The sequence below is a fragment of the Schistocerca serialis genome, chromosome 1 (assembly GCF_023864345.2).
Source record: "Schistocerca serialis cubense isolate TAMUIC-IGC-003099 chromosome 1, iqSchSeri2.2, whole genome shotgun sequence".
In the NCBI taxonomy this organism is placed as follows: domain Eukaryota; kingdom Metazoa; phylum Arthropoda; class Insecta; order Orthoptera; family Acrididae; genus Schistocerca; species Schistocerca serialis.
In genome coordinates this window covers 1,052,895,398-1,052,912,536 of record NC_064638.1, presented here as the reverse complement: position 1 = coordinate 1,052,912,536, position 17,139 = coordinate 1,052,895,398, and the positions used below count along the sequence as shown (strand labels likewise).

At 40.2% G+C, this 17,139-nt stretch overlaps 1 protein-coding gene across 4 annotated transcripts in view; it reads right to left on the bottom strand.

The window, feature by feature from the left end:
- The window catches only part of LOC126415345 (uncharacterized), a 132,355-nt gene extending 115,255 nt beyond the window's left edge, over positions 1 to 17,100 (bottom strand). For 3 of the 4 annotated variants that reach the window (XM_050083423.1, XM_050083424.1, XM_050083425.1), the window contains exon 1: positions 16,851 to 17,100. In XM_050083423.1, the coding sequence (XP_049939380.1) occupies positions 16,851 to 16,884 (34 nt within the window). In that variant the 5' untranslated portion in view covers positions 16,885 to 17,100. The remainder of the gene's footprint in view (positions 1 to 16,850) is intronic. The other variant, XM_050083427.1, reaches the window with a different exon arrangement.
- Positions 17,101 to 17,139: the final 39 nt, after the last annotated feature.

Here is a 17,139-nt window from a genome sequence, read left to right as displayed (position 1 = left end):
GCAGTTACTTCTGTAAAATATCTGTGAGTATGCGTGCGGAACGATTTGAAGTGGAATCATCATATAAAATTAATTGTTGGTAAGGCGGGTACCAAGTTGAGATTCATTGGGCGAGTCCTTAGAAAATGTAGTCCATCAACAAAGGAGGTGGCTTACAAAACACTCGTTCAACCTATACTTGAGTATTGCTCATCAGTGTGGGATCCGTACCAGATCGGGTTGACGGAGGAGATAGAGAAAATCCAAAGAAGAGCGGCGAGTTTCATCACAGGGTTATTTGGTAACCGTGATAGCGTTACGGAGATGTTTAACAAACTCAAGTGGCAGACTCTGCAAGAGAGGCGCTCTGCATTGCTTTGTAGCTTGCTCGCCAGGTTTAGAGAGGGTGCGTTTCTGGATGAGGTATCGAATATATTGCTTCCCCCTACTTATACCTCCCGAGGAGATCGCGTATGTAAAATTAGAGAGATTAGAGCGCGCACGGAGGCTTTCAGATAGTCATTCTTCCCGCGAACCATACGTGACTGGAACAGGAAAGGGAGGTAATGACAGTGGCATGTAAAGTGCCCTCCGCCACACACTGTTGGGTGGCTTGCGGAGTATAAATGTAGATGTAGATGAACCCGCCACTCCCCTTCGGGAGAGTTTGGCCCAACCGCGCCCCATACCCGCGAAGATGTCTCGACAGCAGGGACAGTGGGTGAAGCAAGTAACACCTGGGGTGGTGTTGTGGTCTTCAGTCCTGAGACTGGTTTGATGCAGCTCTCCATGCTAATCTATCCTGTGCAAGCTTCTTCATCTCCCAGTACCTACTGCAACCTACATCTTTCTGAATCTGCTTAGTGTATTGATCTCTTGGTCTCCCTCTACGATTTTTACCCTCCACGCTGCCCTCCAATGCTAAATTTGTGATCCCTTGATGCCTCGAAACATGTCCTACCAACCGATCCCTTCTTCTAGTCAAGTTGTGCCACAAACTTCTCTTCTTCCCAATCCTATTCAATACCTCCTCAATAGTTACGTGATCTACCCACCTTATCTTCAGCATTCTTCTGTAGCACCACATTTCGAAAGCTTCTATTCTCTTCTTCTCCAAACTGGTTATCGTCCATGTTTCACTTCCATACATGGCTACACTCCATACAAATACTTTCAGAAACGACTTCCTGACACTTAAATCTGTACTCGATGTTAACAAATTTCTCTTCTTCAGAAACAATTTCCTTGCCATTGCCAGTCTACATTTTATATCCTCTCTACTTCGATCATCATCAGTTATTTTACTCCCTAAATAGCAAAACTCCTTTACTACTTTAAGTGTCTCATTTCCTAATCTAATCCCCTCAGCATCACCCGATTTAATTTGACTAGATTCCATTATCCTTGTTTTGCTTTTGTTGATGTTCATCTTATATCCTCCTTTCAAGACACTGTCCATTCCATTCAACTGCTCTTCCAAGTCCTTTGCTGTCTCTGACAGAATTACAATGTCATCGGCGAACCTCAAAGTTTTTATTTCTTCTCCATGAATTTTAATACCTACTCCGAATTTTTCTTTTGCTTCCTTTACTGCTTGCTCAATATACAGATTGAATAACATCGGGGAGAGGCTACAACCCTGTCTCACTCATTTCCCAACCACTGCTTCCCTTTCATGCCCCTCGACTCTTATAACTGCCATCTTGTTTCTGTACAAATTGTAAATAGCCTTTCGCTCCCTGTATTTTACCCCTGCCACCTTCAGAATTTGAAAGAGAGTATTCCAGTTAATGTTGTCAAAAGCTTTATCTAAGTCTACAAATGCTAGAAACGTAGGTTTGCCTTTTCTTAATCTTTCTTCTAAGATAAGTCGTAAGGTTAGTATGGCCTCACATGTTCCCAATATTTCTACGGAATCCAAACTGATCTTCCCCGAGGTCCGCTTCTACCAGTTTTTCCATTCGTCTGTAAAGAATTTGCATTAGTATTTTGCAGCTGTGACTTATTAAACTGATAGTTCGGTAATTTTCACATCTGTCAACACCTGCTTTCTTTGGGATTGGAATTATTATATTCTTCTTGAAGTCTGTGGGTATTTCGCCTGTCTTATACATCTTGCTCACCAGATGGAAGAGTTTTGTCATGACTGGCTCTCCCAAGGCCATCAGTAGTTCTAATGGAATGTTGTCTACTCCCGGGGCCTTGTTTCGACTCAGGTCTTTCAGTGCTCTGTCAAACTCTTCACGCAGTATCTCATCTCCCGTTTCTTCTTTATCTACATCCCCTTCCATTTCCATAATATTGTCCTCAAGTACATCGCCCTTGTATAAACCCTCTATATACTCCTTCCACCTTTCTGCCTTCCCTTCTTTGCTTAGAACTGGGTTGCCATCTGAGTTCTTGATATTCATACAAGTGGTTTTCTTCTCTCCAAAGGTCTCCTTAATTTTCCTGTAGGCAGTATCTATCTTACCCCTAGTGAGACAAGCCTCTACATCCTTACATTTGTCCTCTAGCCATCCCTGCTTAGCCATTTTGCACTTCCTGTCGATCTCATTTTTGAGACGTTTGTATTCCTTTTTACCTGCTTCATTTACTGCATTTTTATATTTTCTCCTTTCGTCAATTAAATTCAATATTTCTTCTGTTACCAAAGGATTTCTATTAGCCTTCGTCTTTTTACCTACTTGATCCTCTGCTGCCTTCACTACTTCATCCCTCATAGCTGCCCATTCTTCTTCTACTGTATTTCTTTCCCCCAGTCCTGTCAATTGTTCCCTTATGCTCTCCCTGAAACTCTGTACAACCTCTGGTTCTTTCAGTTTATCCAGGTCCCATCTCCTTAAATTCCCGCCTTTTTGCAGTTTCTTCAGTTTCAATCAGCAGTTCATAACCAATAGATTGTGGTCAGAATCCACATCTGCCCCTGGAAATGTCTTACAATTTAAAACCTGATTCCTAAATCTCTGTCTTACCATCATGTAATCTATGTGATACCTTTTAGTATCTCCAGGATTCTTCCAGGTATACAACCTTCTTTCATGATTCTTGAACCAAGTGTTAGCTATGATTAAGTTATGCTCTGTGCAAAATTCTACAAGGCGGCTTCATCTTTCATTTCTTCCCCCCAATCCATATTCACCTACTATGTTTCCTTCTCTCCCTTTTCCTACTGGCGAATTCCAGTCACCTATGACTATTAAATTTTCGTCTCCCTTCACTACCCGAATAATTTCTTTTATCTCGTCATACATTTCATCAATTTCTACATCATCTGCAGAGCTCGTTGGCATATAAACTTGTACTACTGTAGTAGGCATGGGCTTTGTGTCTATCTTGGCCACAATAATGCGTTCACTATGCTGTTTGTAGTAGCTAACGCGCACTCCTATTTTTTATTCATTATTAAACCTACTCCTGCATTACCCCTATTTGATTTTGTATTTATAACCCTGTAATCACCTGACCAAAAGTCTTGTTCCTCCAGCCAACGAACTTCACTAATTCCCACTATATCTAACTTCAACCTATCCATTTCCCTTTTTAAATTTTCTAACCTACCTGCCCGATTAAGGGATCTGATATTCCACGCTCCGATCCGTAGAATGCCAATTTTCTTTCTCCTGATAACGACGTCCTCTTGAGTAGTCCCCGCCCGGAGATCCGAATGGGGGACTATTTTACCTCCGGAATATTTTACCCAAGAGGACGCCATCATCATTTAATCATACAGTAAAGCTGCATGTCCTCATGAAAAATTACGGCTGTAGTGTCCCCTTGCTTTCAGCCGTTCGCAGTACCAGCACAGCAAGGCCATTTTGGTTAATGTTTCAAGGCCAGATCATTCAATTATCCAGACTGTTGCCCCTGCAACTACTGAAAAGGCTGCTGCCCCTCTTCAGGAACCACATGTTTGTCTGGCCTCTCAACAGATACCCCTCCGTTGTGGTTGCACCTACGGTACGGCCATCTGTATCGCTGAGGCACGCAAGCCTCCCCACCAACGGCAAGGTCCATGGTTCACTGGGGGATGTTGGCTTCTGTTTGCTAAAAACTCTTCAATGCAGCCACACAGCTGGTCTGATATTCCGTAGGCTCTTACTTTGTTTATCAGGCGACAGTGCGGAACTGTATTGAACGCCTTCCGGAAGTCAAGAAAAATAGCATCTACCTGGGAGCCTGTATCTAACATTTTCTGGGTCAGCGAGTTGGGTCTCCCACGATAGCTGTTTCCGGAATCCATGTTGATTCCTACATAGTAATTCTGGGTTTCCAAAAACGACATGATACTCGAGCAAAAAACATGTTCTAAAATTCTACAACAGATCGGCGTCAGAGATATAGGTCTATAGTTTTGCGCATCTGCTCGACGACCCTTCTTGAAGACTTGGACTACCTGTGCTCTTTTCCAATCATTTGAAACCTTCCGTTCGTCTAGAGACTTGCGGTACACAGCTGTTAGAAGGGGGGCAAGTTCTTTCGCGTAGTCTGTGTAGGATTGAATTGGTATCCCGTCAGGTCCAGTGGACTTTCCTCTGTTGAGTGATTCCAGTTGCTTTTCAGCGGTGTTCGTGGCGCATGAGGCGGAGGGTAAATATGGAGGCTGGCCATGTGGCATCGCCCATTCTGCCTGGGAGTGGACACGTGGCTGCTCCTTCAGCAAGGTCCGAGCAGGCACATGGGGGGAGTGGTTTATTAGTTATTGGGAGCTCCAATGTTAGGCGGGTGATGGATCCCCTTAGGAAAATAGCGGAAAGGTCGGGGAAGAAGGCCAGTGTTCACTCTGTCTGCTTGACAGGGGGTCTCATCCGAGATGTGGAGGAGGCCCTGCCGGCGGCGACAGAGAGCACTGGATGCACCCGACTGCAAATTGTTGCTCATGTCGGCACCAATGACTCCTGCTGTCTGGGTTCAGAGGTCATCCTCAGTTCGTGCAGGCGGTTGGCGGAAAGCCTCGCTCGCGGTGTGGAATCAGAGCTAACTATTTGTAGTATCGTTCCCAGAACCGATCACGGTCCTCTGGTTTGGAGCCGAGTTGAAGGCTTAAACCAGAGGCTCAGACGATTCTGCGGAGATCTGGGGTGCAAATTTCTCGACCTCCGCTATCGGGTGGAGAAATGTAGGGTCTACAAGGGTATCGGAGTACGTGTGGAGTGCACATGGGGGTTTTTTTAGGTTAGAGAATTACCTCCCTAGGCCCGACAAGACGTCTCCTGAGACGCGGCAAGGTAGGAGTAGGCAAAATGCAACAGGGAATAACAATATTAATGTGCTAATAGTAAACTGCAGGAGCGTCTATAGAAAGGTCCCAGAACTGCTCTCATTAATTAACGGTCACAATGCCCATATAGTACTAGGGACAGAAAGTTGGCTGAAACCAGAAGCAAACAGTAATGAAATCCTAAACTCAGATTGGAATGTATATCGCAGAGACAGGCTGGACAGTGAAGGGGAAGGCGTGTTTATAGCGATAAGAAGTGCAATAGTATCGAAGGAAAGTGACGGAGATCCGAAATGTGAAATAATTTGGGTGAAGGTCACAGTTAAAGAAGGCTCAGACATGGTAATTGGATGTCTCTATAGGCCCCCTGGCTCAGCAGATGTTGTGGCTGAGCACCTGAAGGATAATTTACAAAATATTTCGAGTAGATTTCCCCACCATGTTATAGTTCTGGGTGGAGGTTTTAATCTGCCGGATATAGACTCAAACGTTCATAACGGGTGGCAGGGACAAAGAATCCAGTGAAATTTTTTTGGGTGCTTCATCTGAAAACTACCTTGAGCAGTTAAACAGAGAACCGACTCATGGCGATAACATATTAGACCTTCTGGTGACAAACAGACCCAAACTATTTGAAACAGTTAACGTAGAACAGGGAATCAGCGATCATAAAGCGTTTACGGCATCGATGATTTCAGCTGTAAATAGAAATATTAAAAAAGGTAGGAAGATTTTTCTGTTTAGCAAAAGTGACAAAAAACAGATTACAGAGTACCTGACGGCTCATCACAAAAGTTTTGTCTGAAGTACAGATAGTGTTGAGGATCAGTGGACAAAGTTCAAAACCATCGTACAATATGCGTTAGATGAGTATGTGCCAAGCAAGACCATAAGGGATGGAAAAGAGCCACCGTGGTACAACAACCGAGTTAGAAAACTGCTGCAGAAGGAAAGGGAACTTCACAGCAAACATAAACATAGCTAAATCCTTGCAGACAAACAAAAACTACGCGAAGCGAAATGTAGGGTGAGGAGGGCTATGCGAGAGGCGTTCAATGAATTCGAAAGTACAGTTCTATGTACTGACTTGGCAGAAAATCCTAAGAAATTTTGGTCTTATGTCAAAGCAGTAGGTGGAACAAAACAAAATGTCCAGACACTCTGTGACCAAAATGGTACTGAAAAAGAGATTGACAGACTAAAGGCCAAAATACTAAATGTCTTTTTCCAAAGCTGTTCCACAGAGGAAGACTGCACTGTACTTCCTTCTCTAGATTGTTGTACAGATGACAAAATGGTAGATATCGAAATAGACGACAGATGGATAGAGATACAATTAAAATCGCTCAAAAGAGGAAAGGCCGCTGGACCTGATGGGATACCAGTTCGATTTTACACAGAGTACGCAAAGGAACTTGCCCCCCTTCTTGCAGCGGTGCACCGTAGATCTCTAGAAGAGCGTAGCGTTCCAAAGGATTGGAAAAGGGCACAGGTCATCCCCGTTTTCAAGAAGGGACGTCGAACAGATGTGCAGAACTATAGACCTATATCTCTAACGTCAATCAGTTGTAGAACTTTGGAACATGTGTTATGTTCGAATATAATGACTTTTCTGGAGACTAGAAATCTACTCTGTAGGAATCAGCAGGGGTTTCGAAAAAGACGGTCGTGTGAAACCCAGCTCGCGCTATTCGTCCACGAGACTCAGAGGGCCATAGACACGGGTTCACAGGTAGATGCCGTGTTTCTTGACTTCCGCAAGGCGTTCGATACAGTTCCCCACAGTCGTTTAATGAACAAAGTAAGAGCATATGGACCATCAGACCAATTGTGTGATTGGATTGAAGGGTTCCTAGATAACAGAACGCAGCATGTCAATCTCAATGGAGAGAAGTCTTCCGAAGTAAGAGTGATTTCAGGTGTGCCGCAGGGGAGTGTCATAGAACCGTTGCTATTCACAATGTACATAAATGACCTTGTGGATAACATCGGAAGTTCACTGAGGCTTTTTGCAGATGATGCTGTGGTGTATCGAGAGGTTGTAACAATGGAAAATTGTACTGAAATGCAGGAGGATATGCAGCGAATTGACGCATGGTGCAGGGATTGGCAATTCAATCTCAATGTAGACAAGTGTAATGTGCTGCGAATACATAGAAAGATAGATCCCTTATCATTTAGCTACAAAATAGCAGGTCTGCAACTGGAAGCAGTTAATTCCATAAATTATCTGGGATTACGCATTAGGAGTGATTTAAAATGGAATGATCATATAAAGTTGATCGTCGGTAAAGCAGATGCCAGACGGAGATTCATTGGAAGAATCCTAAGGAAATGCAATCCGAAAACAAAGGAAGTAGGTTACAGTATGCTTGTTCGCCCACTGCTTGAATACTGCTCAGCAGTGTGGGATCCGTACCAGATAGGGCTGATAGAAGAGATAGAGAAGATCCAACGGAGAGCAGCGCGCTTCATTACAGGATCATTTAGTAATCGCGAAAGCATTACGGAGACGATAGATAAACTCCAGTGGAAGACTCTGCAGGAGAGACGCTCAGTAGCTTGGTACGGGCTTTTGTTGAAGTTTCGAGAACATACCTTCACCGAATAGTCAAGCAGTATATTGCTCCCTCCTACATATATTTCGCGAAGAGACCATGAGGATAAAATCAGAGAGATTAGAGGCCACACAGAAGCATACCGACAATCCTTACTGCCACGAACAATACGAGACTGGAATAGAATGGAGAACCGATAGAGGTACTCAGGGTACCCTCCGCCACACACCGTCAGGTGGCTTGCGGAGTATGGATGTGGATGTAGATTGACAACCAATTCCATGTGAAAAGTATATGAGCTTCTCAACCTTGGGCAACTTTTCTTTTATGTAATTTGTTACATACTTTTGAAACACATGGACAACCGAAGTGCTGCGCTCCAAGTGGTCACTTAGAATGCAAGTTGAAGAACTGCAAACTTCATCTTTCTCATTTTTTAAGTACAGAACAAATGGATGCACTGCTGCCTGGTCAAAGATCCAGTGGTACCCTCATATTTCAGCCTTTAAGTTTTCTGAAAAATTTGTTAGGGCTATGCATTCACTTTCACAAAGTTGTGCCTTTTTGTCCTCCAAAAACGTATCTGGATGTTAGAAACATAGTAGTGATTTTGAAATTTTCAAAGATTCAAAATCCTCTTCCTGACATTTAACCATTGATACCATTTCAGCCCCGTACATTGTGACCCACTGTTTGAAGGTAACACTGTCGGGCATTTCCTCCTCAGATTTGTTAAACCATTCAAGAGCAGTTTCTTTAGCATGACATTTATCATCACACTCATAGTGCAGTCATAATTGTTAGTGCCACAGACCATTAAATCTAGTAACTCTTTGTAGTTCACATTATCAAGTTTTGCACCTCCTGTCAACAGTCTGACATTTGGATATAAACAAAGACGATATAAACAAACACACAGAGTGTGGGCTCCTGAGGAACCAGCCAAAACCACCACTTAGGAAGAAGGTCACAAAATTTGAGCCTTCCAATTTTGCATTCAGAATGGGCATTTTGAAAGCTACCTAAAATTCATTTAAATTTGTCAGCACTAGTTGTTTCTGCTTTGTTACTTTTACTCCATCTGTAACAACTCTTTTGCTATCTTTGCACAGTCTACTGCTTTCATTGTCATGAAAAAACTGCTGGATCTTTTCAACTGTTTCTCCCCTTACATCTACTCCTTTCTTCTTTCTTAAAACTGGTAGACTGCCTTGCTCTTTCACTAACTTTTGATTTAGCTAACCAAACAATCAGAAATTATGACCTTTTGAACTGTTTTTTTAACTTTTTCCTCAAATTGTTCAAATGGCTCTGAGCACTAAGGGACTTAAAATCTGGGGTCATCAGTCCCCTAAAACTTAGAACTACTTAAACCTAGTTAACCTAAGGACACACACACATCCATGCCCGAGGCAGGATTCGAACCTGCGACCGTAGCGGTCGCACGGTTCCCGGCTGAAGCGTATAGAACCGCTCAGCCACACTTTTTCCTCTTTAGGTGTCACTGAACACTTATCACTGAACACTTACTTGAAGTACAATTGGTATCTGCGTTATTAAAGCGCGATTCTAAGTCTCTTCTAATTTTGTGTGAAATTTGATAACTACATTTCTTTTTCCGCTACTTATTTCCTATTTTTGAAGCAGAAGACACCTCCAAATTAGAACCAGCAAAATCCAATTTACTTATAGCTTCCTCATGACAAATCTACATGACATTAACAAGGTTACATTAACATGGTTACATGATTCTGGTCCTGAATTCAAGACAAATATTTTTGAGTAACGATTTGGGCACAGGAAATTTCCAGGAATCAAATTAAGCTTTACTTGTAACTAGCAAGTACAAATGTTCAAGTTTTATTTCCCTCAAACTTTTAATAACTGGCTTTTTATGAACTTTGAGTGTATCTGAGAATTTTTTTCCAAAAATCTGATTGTACTTCAGAGTATATTTTTCTCATCGTACTCAAACAGATGAAACAGAGGACACTGCTTGTAATTTTAACAAAGTTTGCCTATCTTCATCAAAGTCATTAACTTTTTTTTTAACTGAACCTTACACTGATTTGTGACACACTACACTTACCATATGTCCAATAGAGCACTTTTCATCCATATTATCACATTCCAGTTAGTCTTTCAAATTTATTTATTATTAAATTTTAAAATTATTTTAGTTAATTAAAAATTACACTTACAACAAAAGCAGATAAAATATTCTGCACTGTCAATGGAGTATGTACATCCACTCTAAGAGAGGTTTCTCAACAAACTGCTTACAACAATGCCACACCCAGCCAATGTAGTGGTGCTGCACAATTCATATACAGACTTGTCACTGACTACTGGGCTCCTGTGCAGACTTTAAAATCTGTTAAGTCTGTCCACTGAGCTCCTGTTACTTTTGTCTTGAGGACTAAAGTCATGCACAAAACTGTAGCCTTTTTAACAGCAGACAAATTTCACATTTTTATTATTTTACTTGCAACATTTTTGAACCTGTAATAATGTGCTAAACTGAGAATAAACCTAGATTTAAACAGGCAAATTTTTTTAACATAGAAATAAACCAAAAGCTCCTATTGTTTAATATTTTATTATTGAAATAAATAATGCTGACTAAACAAATGATCGTAGTGTTAACTAAATGTATGTTACAACTAAATTTTGTTACAATGTTACAATAAACCACATAAATAGGCAACATCCATAAGATCAATTGTAGCACAATGTGAATTATTTTGTCATTTTCAAAAATTCATGTCTTTCTTCACAGTCACATATCAATGTTGGAAATTTTTACAGTAGTTTGCTATCATATAGGTGCACAAATCAAATTTTTATATTCAGTCCCACTGGAGATAACTAGCTCTGAACATTACAAAAGATAAAGATTTTCAAATTCCAAAAATTTATAAAAAATTAAGGAAACGATTGTCAGCATTGTCACTCTATTTAAGACTAGTAATTTATGACATCTAACTACAGAAAAAGATACACACTGATAAATCACTCCTTGGTTGTTATTTTTGGGTCTAAATAGTGGATTTCATATCAGCGCACACTCCGCTGCAGAGTGAAAATCCCATTCTGGATTTTCTAAGTTTTCAGTGCCAAACTTTGGAGGTCATTTCAAATGTTATTTTTGAATTCAGTGTAATAAACAATGTTGTAGAGGAGACTTTTCTAAAATCAATTACGTAAATTGCAATGTTGTAACTTAACCCAGCACAGAGATATTCAAATTAACGATAACGTCTCCAAACTGAAAAACCGTCATGCACTTACAAATGACTTCTCAATTATAAGGTAATAACATACAAAAAATCAAAATATTTAAAAATGGTCAAGCAACCCTCATTGGATCACTTCATATGGACTGACTGCAACTGTGACTCATTGATGTTATAGTTGTAGCACACTATTTTTCTGTATTTCATTAAATGAACAATTTTAAATTTCTGAACTTGTAAAGCAAGTTTCCAGTCTTTGTGCCACTTTCTAATTAAGATCTGCTTTTCCAGATAGTACATCAATTATACACAACTGCATTATGTCCAAATTTACTATTAATAGTGGCCACTTGGCCATTAGCATACAACATGAACAGCAAAGGGTGCAAAATACTTCCCTGAGGCACAATTTGACGGCCCTGATCCACGGCTTTCAGTATGTGTTGTGAGAATAATGTGAGTTGGATGTTGAATGACCAACATTCTGCGTTGTTTACAGCCAATTGTTGTTTGTCTACAAACTAATGTTTCATAATTCAAGGCAAGACACTCATTACAATTACGGTGATAATTTAAATACTTCAAATGCACACAAGCCAGAATTGGTCAACAGTAGAAAATAAATAATAATCACAGTCTACGGAGGAAAATGATCAGGTTCAACACATTTTGCGCCACTGTGGTTCAAGCCCAAAGAAAAGCAATCAAGTTTCCTGTTTTTGAAGGTCTGTTGACTAAAGTGCACTTACAATGTCATAATCTCTTACATTGTGTGCTGAATGCTGATCTTGACAAATCATTAATGTTATCATAAATCTTATCACTTATTTCAGCAGAAGATATGATTTGATTAATTTGTTTTTGATATGGATAGTGTCAGGTAACTTTTAGTGATCTGGTTGTTTACTGCCTGTCATATTTATTTGATGCCTTTAAAAAATTTGTTGTGCTGATAAGACTGACTAATAGAGAAACCTGGAGTCCAGGTAACATTAGAATGAGAGTGTTTGGAGGTGACTTGGTGAAACCAATCAATGAAAACTCCCACAGAACTACCCTCAAAAGAAAAATTCTTCACAATTCATGATGGGCAGGGTATCAAGCAACTAAATGTTGCCTAATACCTACATTTAATGTAGAGCCTAACATCTAAATTACTGTCACATGAGCTAGCAAAGTGTGGGTTCATGCAATTTTATCACACTTCCCATCACTTTCTGGCAGCTGAGTAAACACATTTTGATGGCTCATGAACTGTCAGCAAGTAATGTTTCCATACTGGGTGGCGAGACAATGCCCGTGAGCTACAAGATCATCATCTTAACCCAATTGTCCCAGTTTGGTGTTTCGCATCAACTTTTTTTAATTGACCCCCCTTCCTGAACATAGCGTAAACCATTAAGCTCTTTTACTTTCCTCAGAATATTAACTGAACATCTTAAATATTTCATTCAACGATAACAATCAATCTTTGAAAATATAACTAAATGGATAAAAATATCTACTCATTAAGCGGTGGCAGGAAAAAGCATACATGAAAGGTATTAAAGTATGGCGTCAGTGGAAGTGCCCAATTCCACCTGTCGGGTTTAACCCATGTTGTGGTGTGTGACGTCACTACGGTGCAGTGATTTTGAGTTGGTTGTGTTTGTGGATGTCCGAGTTGTTGTATTTGGTGGTGCCCCCTGGTGGATGTGGACATGTTGAGTTTAACATGTGGTATTGGGTTCATTTGAGTTTTGGTTGCATTGTGCTACATGGTTTTGGGTTTAGATAACGGGTGCAATAACATGGGTTGTGGAAGAGTTTTTGGTGAGTTAATAAGGTTTTTGTTTGTGTGCGTGTGTGTGTGTGTGTGTGTGTGTGTGTGTGTTGGTCAACCTGGGTGATATCACCAGAGACTTATTGGTAAATAATTTTTGTTTTTGTTTTATTCTATACTAATAGTGATGTTTTTCCCATTATATATTTATGGTAGGTTGGTTGCGTTTTAGCTGATGTATTTGGGTTTTTGAGTTGTTGGGGTTCTGGTTCCACTTTTTGAAGTTGTAGGTACTGGTTTTTTGGTACTGATAACTGCAGTTGGGCTATACAGGTCAAGGGAAATGTCAGAGTTCACTTTTTGGAGTTGTTGGTGTTGGTTTCTGTCTCAATTTCTGCGGTTGAGCTACATTAGTCAAGGGAAATGTCCGGTTCCCATGGTTTTGTTTTTGCAGCGGAATGTTGTAATTTAATTTTTTGTTACATGATTTGTTTTAGGATGGTGCGGTGTTTTTTTTATTGTCGTATATTTAGCTTGTGCCCACCACAAACCCTCATTTTCTAATGTTGTCCATTAGTTTCATTTTATTTTTGGAGTGAGACATTATTGTGTCATTTTTTATTTTTATCCACATGTTGGTGTGCATATCTAGTGGCATCACTGTTACAATTTTGTATATGTTGGAAGTAGCCGTTTTTGCCTTACTGGTGACGTCATAGGTCAAAGCAGATGGATGGAATCGGACACTTCTGTAATGCCGAATTTTTGCAAGCTTTTGGTGCTAGTGGCTCCTTCTCCTAGAAGAAGGGTTTAAGGGGAAGGAAGAGGGGCAACGGAAAAGGACTGGTGAGTTTTTGGAAAAGGGAAAGAATCTATAAGAGTCAACGAGAACCCCAGGTTGGGGAGACTTACGGGACACGATGAGAAGGAAAGACTGCACCAGATGAGATTTGAAAACTGAAAAGCTTGAAAATGGAAGATAGGGCATATGCAAGAAAGAGATTACTGTGATCATCCCTGCTATAAGATTTACCCTATGCACCCTCCTACCACCGCCTATACCATTCATGTAACTGGCAACACATATACAATCAAAGGGAGAGCCATCTGTGAAATGACCCGTCATGTACCAGCTGTTATACTGTTCGGCCTTTTACATTGGCATGACCACCATAAAGTTGCCAGTTAGGATGAATGGCCATAGGAGAGTATGCTGTATGCATTACCCTGTTGAGCTTGCTCTACAACATGACAGTCAGATCTTGGTGCCTGTGTCACCACACTTGCCTTCTGATTCCCCCCCCCCCCCCCCCCTTCCCTCTCAGACTTCAACTTCTCAGAATTCTGCAGGTGGGAATTGGCACTATAACATGTTCTTGGCTCTTAGCAGCCAACTGGCCATAATTTACATTGATTTCTTCAGTCTCAGCATTCCTTCTCGGTAATTACTTCTTTCCTCTTTCCCTGTTAGTTTTCTATATCTTTTTTTTCTGACCTGTCTATTATTTTGCTGTCCCTCCCACCTGTATCACATGCAAAGCACTTAGCTTTTTGCATTTATTAACTTGTGTGTTTTGGGAGAAATTTATTCTTTGCATATTAACCTATATTCCACCTTAAAGGTGGCCCACAGATTTTCAAATCTCATCTGGCGCAGTCCCCAACTATCAGTCTTATCACACCGAATATCATTCTTGTCACTTTTAGTGCCATAATACACAACATGAGGCATATGTATGTCTTGGTGCTGAGCAAATGAATCCTTTTGGCAAACAGCCCAAGATGCATTTTCACTTTACTCCCACATCTTAATTCTGACTGATAATTGATGACTTTTAAAGGATTATGGTAAAGAAAGTAAGCTTCAACCATGTGTCCAGACTCAATAATACACCTGTTGGCAATCTTGGAACTCTTTCTCATGCTTCCTTACCATCATAGTTCTTGTCCACGTTTAAGATGCATAACGAAGTGAAGACTTGTAGTGGGTCCTGGTTAGGATGTGGAAGGGTGTGGGCATCTGAAGGGAGTCATACGTTTAAAGATAATGACTGTGTTTATTGCAAATTTGGATTACAAAGGAATTGTTTGGGGTTAACCTACATTCTGTATGTGTCAGTCTTATCATCAACATAAGTGGGTGGACAAGCACTCCTCTGCAGACAGATGCAGCAAACAGTCACATGGCCCCTCTCCAATGCCTCCTGACTGGACATTAAAAGAATGTGCAGGCTCTAAACTGCCCTTGGACTTCGATCTATTGATTCAGCATGCATGCAGCGGCACATGAAATAGGTTAGAATGACTGGGTACTGAATGTAAAATCTAGCAAAACAAAGGCAATAAAAATTATTAATTTCTTAGGTTCATACAAAAGCTTTGTTGTTTATCTTACAGCACCACACATTCCAGACTGCTCCACTGGCAAAACATACAAAATAACAGGGGGCAACAACAGTGACATTCAATAAACTTGAAAGTTTTGTTTATATTATAGCAGCATACCACTAGGCCTACCAATCTGTTATTCAGTGTGAATGACTGACAAACTAACTACTTCACCAATGCCAATCTCCAGTTTATTTTTTTTCTCCACCTCTCCAGTTAGTTTTCTTTCTCCACCTAGCATGAGTACTTTCAAATTCTATTCTCTGAAATACTAGCATCATCTGTTTGTAATGGTCTACCTGGTCTTGATTTACTCATTTTTCTGCTCTGCTTCTCCATTCTCTTCCATATTTGTTCACTATTGGAATTTACTTTTAATCCTCAACTTACTTGGTGCGGTCTCTCAGACCATGCAAAAATTTTCAAATTCACTCTCCAAGGTTAGTTCTGGTGAATGCTTTTATATCCTCCTTAAACTGACAACCCTACAATGTTTTGTTACTGGCTGCATTATCCCCTTCTTTGTTTGTTGTTGACACATGTTAATGATGTGTTGGGGTCTCCTAGACTGCACCTCCCTGAACTAAGTGCCTATTTTCTTTGATATAAAGCAAAATGTATTCACAGGAACAAGAGAGTTTTAACAATTCTTAAGTCTGATGAAACTGTTGGTCAGCAGCTGGAAGACGACGTCAGTGATATAGATCAAGAAATAGATGAATAAGTTGACAATTTTACTATAGCCAGTGATGCTAGCAAACATGACACTCATGCACAGAAAGAGCTTCAGGACAATTGAGATGTGGATCTTTCTGTTTCTATAGGAAAATATTTAAATATTGGTTACAACCAAATATTAATCCCAGCATCGAATGTCAGTTTTGCACTTTCTTTTTGTACCTATCAAAAGCAATTTTATTGAAACTTTAAAATTAATTTCAAGTGAAAATTTAGTCACTACAGAGACGATATGATTTTTTTAGAATGTAAAATTCAGTTCTCGAAAAATTAAATTTGTGCGTAAAAAAAACGGGGGAGGGGGCGCAAGATACTACGTGATTCATTTAGCGCAACAAAAGCAACAAGGAATATTTAGAGAACACTTAACTAACTATAAATAAATGTTATACAAATTAAATTAAAAATTTCAAATGACTGCCGCTTTAAATCTAGATTCCAACATAGGGGTCCCAGAGACCACACCTCGCGGTATACGTTACAGAAAAGTTAGCCCCCATTTCTTTATTTCCATTCAATCGAAACAAGCAAAATTTTTCACTAAGCAGAAACCGAGTTAAACACGTAACTGAAATCATTTAAAATGGGGCACTTTTATTTTGGATGTTTGTTTCGTAACTATCCACACAGTAACAATTCTCAGTACCTCTTACCTTCCAGTTCTCAACAAATCGGCACATGCAAATAATTTTTTTTTCAAATAATGGCAGAAATTAATACCCTGACGGACGGATATCACTTGACTTTCACGGGTTAGTAACTGGTTAACAGCATAGCAAACACAATATCAAACAATGCAAGCATTATTGATTGATCAAGCTATTTATTGAACGACACAAAATCCTGAAGTTTAATTTCGTGTTTATATAATACATCGCTTCATTCACGGTCATCGAATAATGTCAGCTCATTACCAATCTATATCAAAAGTTTAGCACCTTATTGTAGAAGGGAGAACAAATACTTACACAAAACGCCGCGTCGTCTTCTTGGACATTGCATTATTCACAGTTTAACAACTGATCGCAACAAGCATGTTACATTCTTCATTTCTTCTAAAACGACCAGATATTCACTACACCGGCTTAGTAACTGTCACCGCTGAAAAAGCTTTTTCATTCGTGTTTACTAACAATCTCTTCGGAACCTGGGCAAGCCGCGATAACACCTTCGCAGGATTTCATAGCAGGTGTTCAACTGGTAATTCATTTGTTCAAGCCGGAAGTACGAGCCAAATATCTGACTGGTTAAAATGTT